Source organism: Chiloscyllium plagiosum, chromosome 5 (assembly GCF_004010195.1).
Source record: "Chiloscyllium plagiosum isolate BGI_BamShark_2017 chromosome 5, ASM401019v2, whole genome shotgun sequence".
In the NCBI taxonomy this organism is placed as follows: domain Eukaryota; kingdom Metazoa; phylum Chordata; class Chondrichthyes; order Orectolobiformes; family Hemiscylliidae; genus Chiloscyllium; species Chiloscyllium plagiosum.
In genome coordinates this window covers 23146538-23159904 of record NC_057714.1, presented here as the reverse complement: position 1 = coordinate 23159904, position 13367 = coordinate 23146538, and the positions used below count along the sequence as shown (strand labels likewise).

The 13367-nt window shown below is 38.9% G+C and overlaps 1 protein-coding gene across 5 annotated transcripts in view; it reads right to left on the bottom strand.

Annotated features, from left to right (window-relative positions):
• Nucleotides 1-13367, bottom strand: part of fam133b (family with sequence similarity 133 member B) — a 129798-nt gene that overhangs the window by 97629 nt on the left and 18802 nt on the right. The window contains exons 3-9 of one of the 5 annotated variants that reach the window (XM_043689696.1): nucleotides 12066-12144; nucleotides 10998-11072; nucleotides 7566-7595; nucleotides 7361-7429; nucleotides 1903-2001; nucleotides 1765-1839; nucleotides 1159-1233 (exon numbers count right to left, since the gene is read on the bottom strand). In XM_043689696.1, coding sequence (XP_043545631.1) covers nucleotides 1159-1233; nucleotides 1765-1839; nucleotides 1903-2001; nucleotides 7361-7429; nucleotides 7566-7595; nucleotides 10998-11072; nucleotides 12066-12144 — 502 coding nt within the window. Of the gene's footprint in view, nucleotides 1-1158; nucleotides 1234-1764; nucleotides 1840-1902; nucleotides 2002-7360; nucleotides 7430-7565; nucleotides 7596-10997; nucleotides 11073-12065; nucleotides 12145-13367 lie in introns of those variants that run through there. The other 4 variants (XM_043689692.1, XM_043689694.1, XM_043689695.1 and 1 more) reach the window with 4 other exon arrangements.

Below are 13367 nucleotides of genomic sequence, written 5' to 3'. Positions count from 1 at the left end.
AAGGAAACTCGAAGTAAACTTACCTGATAGCTTTTGCACTATTCTGATTCAAGAGGAGGAGGTGCCATGATGAAATTACCAGAGAACCTCAGCAATATTGATGAAATCTGTATAGAACTCATCACATAGGAAAAATAAAGTGCGCACATCAGATTAGTTGAAAATGTTATACACGTGATAGTGGAGCACTGCCTTGGTGCTGCATTAGAAATTCAACTGAAATTATGGTCCTGGATTGGGGCTTGAAAATATAAATTTCTTACTCAGAATGCAAGAGATAGTAGAAATGAACCATATCTTTATCATTCAGATGAAAAATTTTTAAATGTCATTTAGATGCACCAGAAAATTTAGTATTCCAAATAAGTCCAAACCAATGTTCAATAAATAGCAACAAGTCATAGAGTCATGGAGATGTACAGCATGGAAACAAACCCTTCGGTCCAACTTGTCTGTGCTGACCAGATATCCCAACCTAATCTAGCACCACCTACCAACACCCAGCCCATATCCCTCCAAACCCTTCCTATTCGTTCCATATATTTACCACGTTCTGTGTGAAAACATTACCCCATAGGTCTCTTTTATATCTTTTCCCTCTTACCCTAAACCTAAGCCCTCTAGTTCTGGACTCCCCCATCCCAGGGAAAATACCTCGTCTATTCACCCTATCTGTGCCCCTTATGATTTTATAAACCTCTAAGGTCACCCCTCAGCCTATGACGCTCCAGGGAAAACAGCCCCAGCCTATTTAACTTCTTCCTTTTGCTCAAATCTTCCAGCAAATCTTATATAGCATAATCAGTATCCAGATACTCTCGCATGTCAACAACCTTATAATTAAGATGCTTTATTAATTGTTAAACAGAATCTCTCTTCTCAGTTAGAGAAAAAACAATTACAAATAAAATGCTGTTATACTTTGGGTGAAAACAATGATTAGAGCTGAAAATGTGTTGCTGGAAAAGCGCAGCAGGTCAGGTAGCATCCAAGGAACAGGAGAATCGACGTTTCGGGCATAAGCCCTTCTTCAAGAATGAGGAAAGTGTGCCCAGCAGGCTAAGATAAAAGGTAGGGAGGAGGGACTTGGGGGAGGGGCGTTGAAAATGCGATAGGAAACAATGATTAGCCATGTAAATAAAACACCTCTCCACAAACCTTATTTTCTTCAGCTGAGTCAGATTTTTCCTCTGAGGACCTTCTCTGTGCATGATCACGCTTCTTCTTCTTATCCTAATTGAATGGGTAATTTAAAAATACAATGAACCCACATTGTTTAGTCAGCTGCCTGGCAAGAAACGTTAAGTAATACTTGGAGGCACATGCTAAGTTCAGTTAAAGTTCACTTTCAGAGCTGCTTTGTTCCCACCCCCTAAACTGCTGATAACTTTTGGTTTTAAATGTTGACTTCTAACATTGTTGTAAGTGTTCATATGAAAGAATTATTGGAATGCTGAGGGACAAGGTTGAGAACTGGAATGACATCTTTAGCAGCTGTATCTGGAATGCAAATCCTGACCTGATGCCATGTCAATATAAGTTGCAATTTAAAACAAAAAGATAAGCAGCTGAGTGATTTTATTTTCATCCCATCCATTTGAATGAATATACAATCTAAGGCTCTCAAAGTCTATATACAGAAATGTGATTATGATGTCAGAGTTCTTGGCTTGGGAATCATAAGCTATTTCCATGGATAGTCTGTGCAACACAAAGTCTAATCAGGCAATTTTTCAATTGTGTTACAATTGAACGATTACTCACCTGTTCTTTTTCAGTTTCTTCCTTGATTTTTCTCTTTTTATTTTTTGTACTTTCCTTAAAACAAATATACCAATGCTTTTAAATTAATTTTAATAAACTGATGTTTATTAAAATAAAGCATATGGTTAATTGCTCTACCTTAGTATTCATGTCACAATCAACTTGAGAATCATCTGAGGACTTTCTCACAGTACTATGCTTTCTCTTGCGTTTCTTCTTAACATGTTTCTTTTCATCCTGTAATACACACATTAATTTCTGTGTTTTATTAACAGATCCATTTATTTAAAAATATTTACTTGTAATGATAATTGCACTATGCAACATTAGTGTTGATCCAAAAGCTTTAGTTAGTATAGTTCGAACATGAACTAATTGCACAAAATTGTTAAATTGATATCCAAAAAAACTATATTTCAGTTCAAAGTCAATAATGCTCTGTTATTTTATTTCAAAAGCCATTTGGAAATTAGATCTGACCATTTATAAAAATCATTATCTATTTTGTTCTGAAAATGATCCATGTAATGGACTGAAGTTTCCCTGAAAATAGTTTGGTTATGGCATCAGAAAAAAATCCAAGTGTCTCTTAACAGTCAAATTCAATAGTGAAATTTTCACAGAAACATTAATTCAAATATTTTTAAAAATCTTAATATAAATTAAGGAATGTATTCAAGGTTCAGCTAAGTGTTCAGCTGATGGAAATTTGCTCTTCACACCACAACCCCTCTAATGAAGCTTTTGGTTCTTTCCCAGATATCTATTTAGGAACTGCACTTCATCAGTTTATCTGTATCAATTATACAAAGTAAAAAGCAGCTTCAGTAGTAAACAGCAGTTTTTGTTTTAAATAGAAGAAACCCTAAGCACTGAAATTCACACTGCTTGTAACTAGATCTGTGTCAATTTCATTCCAATCACAGAAAAATGTATATAAATCATTACAGAGATCACTTTATCCCATGGTAAACAAAAACCACTCTGACTCAACAGCAAAACAGAACAAGAACTCACTATAGATGGAATTACTACTGCAAACTGCAGTTCACAAACTGATAACCATATGCATGCATTGCAACAACACCAAACTTCGAAAAGTTGAGTAATGTAAATACAAGATCCAAACCAACTCCAAAACAATGTTTTTTAAAAATCATTCATGGGATGTGGGATTCACAACTGGGTCAGTATTTATTGCCCTTTCCTAATTCCCCTTGAGAAGGTGATGGTGAACTGCCTTATGAACTGGAGTCCATTTGTTATAGATGGATCCACACTGCTGTTAGGGAGGGAGGATTTTGACCAAGTGACACTGAAGGAATGACGATACATTTTCAAATCAGGGTGGGATTGGCATTAAGGGGACGTTTGGTGGTGGTGTTTCCATGTACTGCTGCCCTTATCCTTCCTGATGAGGGGGGTCCTGGTTATCCAAGGTACTATCTAAGGAGCCTTAGCGAATTCTACAATACATCTTGTAGAAGGTACACATAGCTGCTACTGGGTGAGGTGTTGAGGGTGTAAATTCTTGTGACTATGGTACCAATTAAGCTGATTGTCCTATCCTGGATGGTGTCAAGCTTGGAGCTGCAATCACCTAGGCAAGAGGATAATATTTAATCACACTTCTGATTTGTGCGCTGCAGATGGGAGTCAAGAGGGATTATTCACTATAGGATTTCAAACCACTTGTAGTCATTGCATTTATATGGCTAGACCAGTTTAATTTCTGGTTAATTGTAACACTCAGGATATTGATAGTGAGATATTCAGTGTTGGTAAGATGTTGAATGTCAAGGGGCGATGATTAGATTCTCTCTTAAGATGGTCATTGACTGGGTGTAATGTAGCAAAATACTGCTTCAGTGTCTGAGCAGTCACTGAATGATGCTAATCATTGTGCAATCGTAGTGAACACCCCCAATTCAGATCTTCTGAAGCAGCTGAACATGCTCCAGCTTAAGACTATCCTTAAGGAACCCCTGCAGAGTTGGCCTGGAGCTGAGAGAGTCACAGATCTGTATGGTATGGGAACAGATCCTTTGGTTCAACTCGTCCATGCCAACCAGATATCCTAACCTAATCTAGTCCCATTTGCCAGCATTTTGCCAATATCCTTCTAAACCCTTCTTATTCATATACCCATCCAGATGCCTTTCAAATGTTGTAATTGTACCAGCTGCCGCCACCTCCTCTGACAGCACATCCCATACATGCACCATCTTCTGCAGGAAAACGTTGCCCCTTAGGTCCCTTTTAAATCTTTCCCCTCTCACCTTAAACCTATACCCTCTCCCACTGTGGGCAAAAGACCTTAGCTATTCAACCTATCCATGCCCCTCATGATTTTATAAACTTCAATAAGGTCACCCCTCAGCCTCTGATGCTCCAGGGAAAACAGCCCCAGCCGATTCAGCCTCTCTTAATAGCTCAAATCCTCCAACTCTGGCAAAATCCTTGTAAACCTTTTCTGAACTCTTTCAAGTTTCACAACATCTTTCCGATAGGAAGGAGACCAGAATTGCACGCAATATTTCAAAAGAGGCCAATCCAATGTCGTGTATAGCCGTAACATGCCCTCCCAACTCTATACTAATGCACTAGCCGTAACATGCCCTCCCAACTCTATACTAATGCACTAATCAATAAAGGAAAGCATACCAAACACCTTCTTCACTATCTTGTCTATCTGGGACTCCACCTTCAAGTAACTATGAACCTGCACTCCAAGGTCTCTTTGTTCAGTTACATTCCCCAGGACCTTACAATTAAGTGTATAAGTCCTGCTCTGATTTACTTTTCCAAAGTGCAACACCTCACATTTATCTAAATTAAACTCCATCTGCCACTCCTCGGCCCTTTGGCCTATCTGATCAAGGTCCCATTGTGTGCTGAGGTAACCTTCTTTGCTGTCCACGACATCTCCAGTTTTGGTGTCATTTACAAACTTACTAATTATATCTCTGATGTTCATATCCAAATCATTTATATAAATGACAAAAAGCAGTGGATGCACTGCTGAGTCATAGGCCTCCAGTCTGATTCCCATTGACTGTAGATTTGCTAGAGTTCCTTAATTTCACACACAGTCTGATGCAGCCTTGATGTCCAGGTCAATCACTACTACCCCCCCCCAACCCCACCGAAAGTCAGCTCTTTTGTTGATGTTTGAACCAAAGCTGTAATGAGGCCAGTAGCTGAGTGGCCCTGGCAGAGCCCAAACTGAGCATCAGGGAGCAGGGGCTGTTTGGTAGCACTGTTGATGACACCTTCCATCACTTTACTGACGACTAAGAGTAGGCTGATGGCTGGGTTGGATTTGTCCTGCTTTTTTGTGCATAGGACATGCCTGGACAAGTTGCTACATTGTTGGGAGATGTCCATGTTGTAGTTGTACTGGAACAGCTTGGCTGGGAGCTCTGCAAGTTCTGGATCTCTCACCTTCAGCACCACTGATGTGTTCAGCTACATCATCCTTGAAGATGAAGACATTAGTGGAGCTTTCTCCCCCAGTCAGTTTTTTTAATGGTTCACCACCATTCACAAATGCACGTGGCCTGACTGCAAAGCTTAAATCTGATCTGTTCTTTGTGGAATTAATTAGCCCTGTTTATTTCTTGCTGCTTATGCAGTTTGGCACATAAATAATCCTATTTTGTAGTTTCACGAAGGTGATAACTTCATTTTTAAGGTATGTCTAATGCTATTCCTGGCATGCCTTTCTGAACTCTTCATTGAGCGAGTGTTGGTCCCTTGGCTTGATTGTGATAACAGAGTGGTAGATATGCTGGGCCTTAAGGTTGCACATTGCGTTGAATACAATTCTGCTGTTGTCGATGGCCAACAGGGCTTTGTGAATGCCCAGTTCTGAGTCGTTAGATTTGAGATTTCAAAATGGCCAAGCACCAGCAAGTGTCAAGGGGTGAAGTAAATGTGTGGAATGTTGCATCTACACCTGGCAGAACATGAATTCCACTGCTTCTTACTCATTATTAATTAAATCTGAAACAAAACAATAATCAAATTAACTCTGCCAGAGAGTTTCACATTACTTCATTCCAGGCTTAGGTATTCAAATCTGGATTCACGCTGCATTCAACAACCATGGTGCAGAACCCTATTGCTTCACCCTATTAGCGAATGCAGCAGGGTAAATTCAAAGTTTAAGCTAAGACTAGAATAACTTATTAAAAAAAACCCTTAAATATCATTTTATATGATGACTTATTTCCATGAAAGTAATCTTGCAGAGATCAAAAATTGAACGAAAAAGGTAGTGGTGCTGTAATTTAATAAAAATTGCAAGGGTCAATTAATTATTGTTCAAAACACTGCAATGGGAATAAAATTTAAACTAAACCACTCAATTAATTTTATATTCAATCCCCTAAACATTAAAGTTCTATTATCTCTAAAGTATTTTTAAAATTGTTAGCACATAAATGCAACTGCTATTTGTGGAGGATTAAAGGAGCTGTGCTGTTTAAGATGGAATATTTACCCAATTTTATTCAGAAAGCAACTATACACTAAAAATTTGAGCCCGATTTTTTTTAAATGAAAAGGCATCAGGTACTGAGTCTTCCATGATACTCACTGGAATGTAGTATAGTGGTAATCATGACAATAGGCTCAAAAGCTGGTGGCAACCTAACCTGGCAGATTTTGGAACCTTTAAATGCTTTTTCTGGCTGCGCTGCAACTAATGATCAGTTCTCAGTGCCCCTACCCCCTAGAAAACACGAGACCCTGTATTAAAGAGCTATCAGTCAAATGGAGGACCAACAGCTCAGCAGCGCTACAATGAACGGTGGTTACTATTGGTACTGCACCTAACAGAGAGGATGATATGGGAGTAGGTCACCCAATCTGGTGCGATTGGCAGAGCCAGAAAATGTTATGAGAGGTATAAAGATTGCAAAGGATGAAGGGGCAGTGGAGCATTGTCACAAGGGTGTCATAATGTAGACGAAAGAATGGTCCATTAAGAGGGACACTCCCCGCCCCTCCCTTGAAGCCTAAAGTCAGACTATCAATGGTTCACTAAATGTTTCCCTAAAAGTAAAATATCAGCTGTGATGTGAAGAGTTCTTTCATTTGATTGGACTCTGGCCAGGAAGGCTGTTCTCCACCTTTCCTGTTATTCGTAAAATAGCATGATAGCGTGAAGGCATAATCATTATACATGTCCATTCTTCTGTTCTACTACCATCCTCCATTTCTCCCAAACTATCTTTGAGTGGCTGATAAAATCCAGCCTTGGTTCCTGAAGTGATATCAAGCGCAGATAGCTTTCCTATGCTTTTAAGGATACCTTTACAGTTAACAGAAAAAACTATTTATATCAGCTCACTGCAGGATGTTTGGAAACTACACCTCAGCCAAAGTAGTTCCAGAGTTTTAATCCTATTTTCGTGTCCCCGCCAATAAAAATACAAATGCAATTCCCAACTCAAATTTCAACAAAACAACCTGGGCACATGCAAGTTTAAAACAAAGAGTTCAATAAAATCAAATAGAATTATCTTAAGTGTTCTTATTAAATTTTAGGCTTCAATTTAATGAACGTGTTGCGGCAGATTCATATACTCACCTTACTGTCAGTGTCCGAAGAGCTGCTGGAAGAATCAGAGCTTGATGATGAGGAGGAAGATGAAGACGGCTTGACCAAACACAACAAAAGTACAGCTTGAGAGATTTATCATCCATTTTGTAACTTAGCAATTAAAAGCAAACTGAAATGAATTAAATCAAATGATAAGAATTTGAAGAAAAACTTTCTTTGAAAATTTGCTCACCCTACTTTTCTTCTTTTCTTTTCGTTTTTTCTAAGTAGGAATAACAACAAAGAATTATCGATTGTGGTCTAAAAGATTACCTGTATTGAAAGACTGTACACTCATTTCTTATTTAAACAAAAATGAAAATTCAGCAAGAAACAGAAGCACAGGTCTATGCTTCTACATGTCATGCCTAATTCACCGCACAATAACCCAGCAGCATCCTGTTCATTCCCAGGATGAAAGAAATGCCTATGATCCAAGATTAAATTGATTGGAGTTCAGAAGAACAAGTTATGATCTCATAGAAAGAGGATGGGTGGAATTCTCTCCATCAATGAGGTGGCAAGGGAAAACAATTAGGTAAGTTGGCAGAGGTGAGATACTTGTCCCATTTCTTGTGACGTCATCAATTAAGTTTTGGGTGAGAAAGTCCATTGGAAATTTCCTTGACTGATCACCAATTAAAGTGGTTAACTGTGGCTACTTTAAAGGTTTCAGATCACCACCTCTCCAATTACCTACCTGCAAGGCTGTGGGGTTGGGCAACTGCCCAACATCCATGCCTCTGGCTGGGAGGAAGGGTGGTCTCAAAGCTCCCCTGCCACCAATCCCCTTTCCCCATAAATCCTGCCCCACAAGAAAACACACACCGTTTTTTGCTACTGGATCTACAAAAAATGTGTCTCGGAACCCAGAAGCTGCTGACCTTTGATTCATTTGCAGCTTCTGGTGACCTGGTGTGCCAGGATCAATGTCTGCAATATGCCGAGAAAGTTGTGTGAACTCTGCCCGTCAGCACGAAATGGGCTGATTGGTGCCCGATAAATTGAGTTACCGCAACAGTAGGGGTGGTTTGTTAGTCACCAAACATATCTATCCCCATACTCGGTCAGAGAAAATGGAAAACTGCGCCTGATGCTTCCTTTGGCTTGGTGTGGTGGGGCTGGGCAAGGTGTTCGAGAAGGGATTCAAAATAAAGGGACTAAGAAATGAAGTAATTTCTTCACTAAGACAATGGTGAATCTTGGAAGTCCTCTGCCCTAAAGGATTACGCAGATACTCAGTGACTGAATCTTCAAGACTGAGTTTGATAGGTATCTACATTAGAAAAAGAATCAAAGAATATGGAAATGGTGCTGAAAGGGAATGTTTAAGTAGACATGGGTAAGAGGGGAAAGTTTAAAGGAGATGTGTAAAGCAAGTTTTTTTTTTACTCAGATGGTGGTAGGTGCCTGGAACGCACTCCGGGGGAGGTGGTAGAAGCAGAAGTGTCAGTAAAGTTTATCATAGAATCCCTACAGGATATTTGGTCAGGAAGTCCATACCAACCCTATGAAGAGTAACCCACTCAGTCCCATTCCCCATTACTCTATGTGCACCCCTAAACTGATGTACCTAACCTACACATCCCTGAACACAATGGGCAATTTAGCATGGCCTGCACATCTTTGGATTGTGGGAGGAAACTACAGCACCCAGAGGAAACCCACACAGACATGGGGAGAATGTGCAAACTCCACACAATCGAACCCAGATCCCTGGTGCTGTGAGGCAGCATTGTAACTAGAGCTACCGTGCCACCTTAAGCAGCATTTAGACAGACACATCAGTAGGCAGAGAACAGAGGGATACAGACCACATCCAGGCGACGGGATTAGCTTAGAATAGCATCGTGGCTGGCACAGACATGGTGTGTTTAAAGGCTTGCTCCTGTGCTGTACTGTTCTATGACAAATAAGCACTCAAACTCATTAACATCTGCGGACTTGTGCAAAAGTTGGACAGCTATCCCACACACTATTCATGATATAGCTAGATCATCACACTCAATCATTTCTATCAACCAGTATACGAGCTAATAAGTAACAAATAACTTATCTCTGCTTGATATTCAATGACATTACCATCATTGAATCCTCACCACAAGAATTCTGGGAGGTATATAATTTACTAGAAACGTAACTGAGCCAGCCATATACAGAGAAACCTCCATTATCTGGCATTCGATTATCTGGATCTTGGATTATCCAGCAAGATCGCAAGGACACAATGCTTGGCTAAACTGTTTAGCGGCATTCGATTAACTGATCGAAATACTCCCCGCCCATGTCCTTTGGATAATCAAGGTTCCTCTGTAAATACTGCTGCTGCAACAGGACCTCAGAGGGAAATACTCACCTTCTGACTCACTGACATTTGTCCACCAAAGACTAATTGAAGGGTGTGACGGAATACTTCCCACGTGCCTTGACGTGTGTAGCTGCAGCAACACTCGAAAAAGTTCAACACCATTCAAGACAAAATAGCTTGGTCGAGTTTGCACCCCAACCACCTTGGCTTGCACTGATGCATAGTGGCAACAGTGTGTACCAAAGTGCATTGCATTAACTCAGCACGACCCCTCCAACAGCACCTTCCAAACTTTCGACTGCTGCCCTTTCCTTTTAGGTATCACAGGAAGTCAACACCTGGAAGTTCCCCTTCAAGACACACACACCATGACAATTTGGAACTGTATCATTATTCCTGCAATGTTCCGAGTGAAAATCATGGGACTCCCCTCTAACAACATCGTGGATATACCTACATCAAGTGGACTTCAGCCATTCAAGATGAAAATTTATCACCATCTTAAGGATAGGCAAGAAATGATGGCCTTGTAGTAATGTTCACAATCTAAAAATATCTGTAGAAAATACCCAAAAGGAAGGATAATTCTACTCAAGAAAATAACAGGAAGATAGCTAGACTTCTGGTAGAGTCCAGCAATATCCCTGCACACCTTCAAAGTTCTCTCATTTTAATTGTCAACCTGTCAAAGTTGCTAGGAGGGCAAAGAATATGCATGCTCCATCAATAAGAAATTTTAGTTATTCAGAAATCTGCTTAAGTAAGTTGAAAAATCTAAACCAGCTAATTGGACTCTGTATATTATGTAACTGGTACAGACAAAAAAAAAGATGACTTTGGCTTGATGTGGAGAGCATGGAAGCAGAAGAAAGCACCCAGAACAAAATGAATTCTGATGGGCAACTCTGAAGAAAACTTGTGGTAAGCAGATTTAAGGCACTGTCTAATGCAGAGAAGTTCAACAACCTAACATCTTCAAGTTGAATATAACATGATAAGTCTCAGTGTAAAGTTTTAAAGCATCTTAATTATGCACCTCAGCCCAACTTTGAAAGAAATCTCACTATCAAATAATCACTAAGAACAGTTATTCTTACGCAGAAGCTCTTTCTTCACTCACTCTCAGTTTAGTCCTTCCTTTTGAACAGTTGGTAATAAGCAAATATGCCATTTAGGAATTTAATTGAGATTGTAGATTCATTTTCATTAGAACCTTGCAGAAGACAGAATTTAATTCTCAGCTTTGAATGCAAGCACAAAGCATAATGACTAAGCCCACCCATTATTTAGATATTTACAGATTTAAGTAAGCTTTACCTCTCTCTTTTTAGATGAACTTTCACTTCCACCAAGCTTCTTTTCTCTGTTTTTCTCAAGCTCTCTCCTCCATTTCTGAAGATAGTAAAACAAATAATTAGGTCAAAAAATTAGACAACTGTCACATTCTATTAAAATATAAACTATTATTCAGAACTGCTATATTACCAACAATTTTAATAGATCTCTGACAGTATTTGCATTACCTACCTATTGCACTGACATCACTGCCATGACTTTATTTTAGATTTACGGTATTGAAAGTGTGGGCACCTGCTGCAACTATTTGAACACAAATAGCATAAATTTTTCAAACAACATATTTTAATTGTAATTCATTGAGATCTGTGCTCTTATATTTTTATTATCTTATTGAAGCAGTATGCATGGTGATGAAAATCACACAAAGTTGAATTTCTCATAATAATGGAGCAATACATTAAGGCAGAAACTGTACATGTTAATGCCTGCTTTTGAAGCGATTAGAGCTCACTAATTTAAAAAGTAAATCAGTTGACAGCTTCTGGTGACTCCAAACGTGGAACTTAGGAAGCTGATGTTAGAGCTATCCTGCTGCTCCTGAAGCTTCATTTTAACCGTATCTTGCTGAGGGACTGGGCACTGAACATAATATTGAAATGAGACTAAAGTAAAAGGTCCTTACACGACACATCTATGACATTAGTTAGAAAAATTAGGATTTATCTTTTCTAGTAGTCAAGCTTTTTTTAAATTGTGCGGACAAACTTAATTTCTGATAAACAATTTTTTTGGCATTGAAAATTAACAACATTCAACTACCACCAAACAAAATCTAAGCAACATGTTGAAGCTACTTAGGAGAAATGAACTGCATCACCAAGAATCATTCTTACTCTACACAACACATTTGATTTATTCAGAATAATAAATTCTCTACAACATTACTTGTCAGGGAAAGTAAAACTTGTGATAATCTGAAATTAGAAAAAATGAATGCATTTAAAATTTTGCAAACAAAACTGCTTAATTACCAACAAGCTAGTTGATGGTATTTTTCATATAGTCATGCTATAAAGTGTAACAAACCTCATTCATTTTCTCTTCAAAATCTGCAAGAGCTTTTGAACCTTTCTTTTTTTTCTCAAGCTGCTCTTTTAATTCTTCCCTGGAAGGATACAAAACAGATACTTTCAAAAGCAATGCTAACAAATATTTATATTAAATAATGAGAATCAGAGCACTCTCTTTAGATTTAACATCTTCTTTGAAAGCAGGCCACATTATGCACTGGTTTATGGACATCCAAATGGAGAACCAGAAGTACAACTATCCTAACTAAAGCACGCAAACTCCAATTATTGCCACCCCAGGAATATGTTGGGTAAGTTTATAATTTGAGGAGAAAGTGAGGTCTGCAGATGCTGGAGATCAGAGATGGAAATGTGTTGCAGGTTCCTGAAGAAGGGCTAATGCCCGAAACGTCGATTCTCCTGTTCCCTAGATGCTGCCTGACCTGCTGCGCTTTTCCAGCAACACATTTCCATCTAAGTTTATAATTTGACTGCAATAAACATGAAAATTGTTATACAATTTATTTTATCCAATTCTGCAGCAATACAGCTACTCAGTACTCGATAAAAGAGCACATCTGAATTAGGTATTTTCTACACAAATACCAAAGATTAACCAACAATTGAACACATGAATTAGGCATAGATCCTTGAAGTTACTTTGCCATTTAATAGGATTACAGCGGATCTGAATACTCTACATTCCCACCCACCCTGACAGTCTCTCATTCCTGTTTATCAAGAATTTAAGTTTGCCTTAGAAATGTTCAAAGATTCTGCTGTTACTGCCTTTTGTGTTCTAAAGACTGAGAGAAAAAAAAATCATGTCTTAAATGGGCAACCCTTTAATTTAAAACAGTGATCCTAGCCTTAGGTTTTCCCACAAGAGGAAACATCTTTTCCAATCCACCCTATCACAGGACAGAAGATATAAAAGCTTATATAGAATCAATAAAATATGGAGCTGGAAAAAGCACAGCAGGCCAAGCAGCAGAGGAGCAGGAGAGTCGACGTTTCGGGCAAGACCTTTTAACAGGAGCCTGCTTAACCTGCTGTGCTTTTTCTAGCTCCACATTTTATCGACACTGACTTTCCTGCATCTGCCGTCCTCAATATTTCCATAGAAGTTTGCATACACATACAAACAGATTCAAGAACAGCTTCTTCCTCGCTGTTATCATACTTTTGAATGGATCTCTTTAATGTTAATGTTGATACCTCTGCACCTTCTTGGCAGTTGTAACATTGTATCCTGCACTCTGTTGTTACCCTGGTGCACTTGCATAGTACGATCTGCCTGTAAAGCACAGAAGACCAC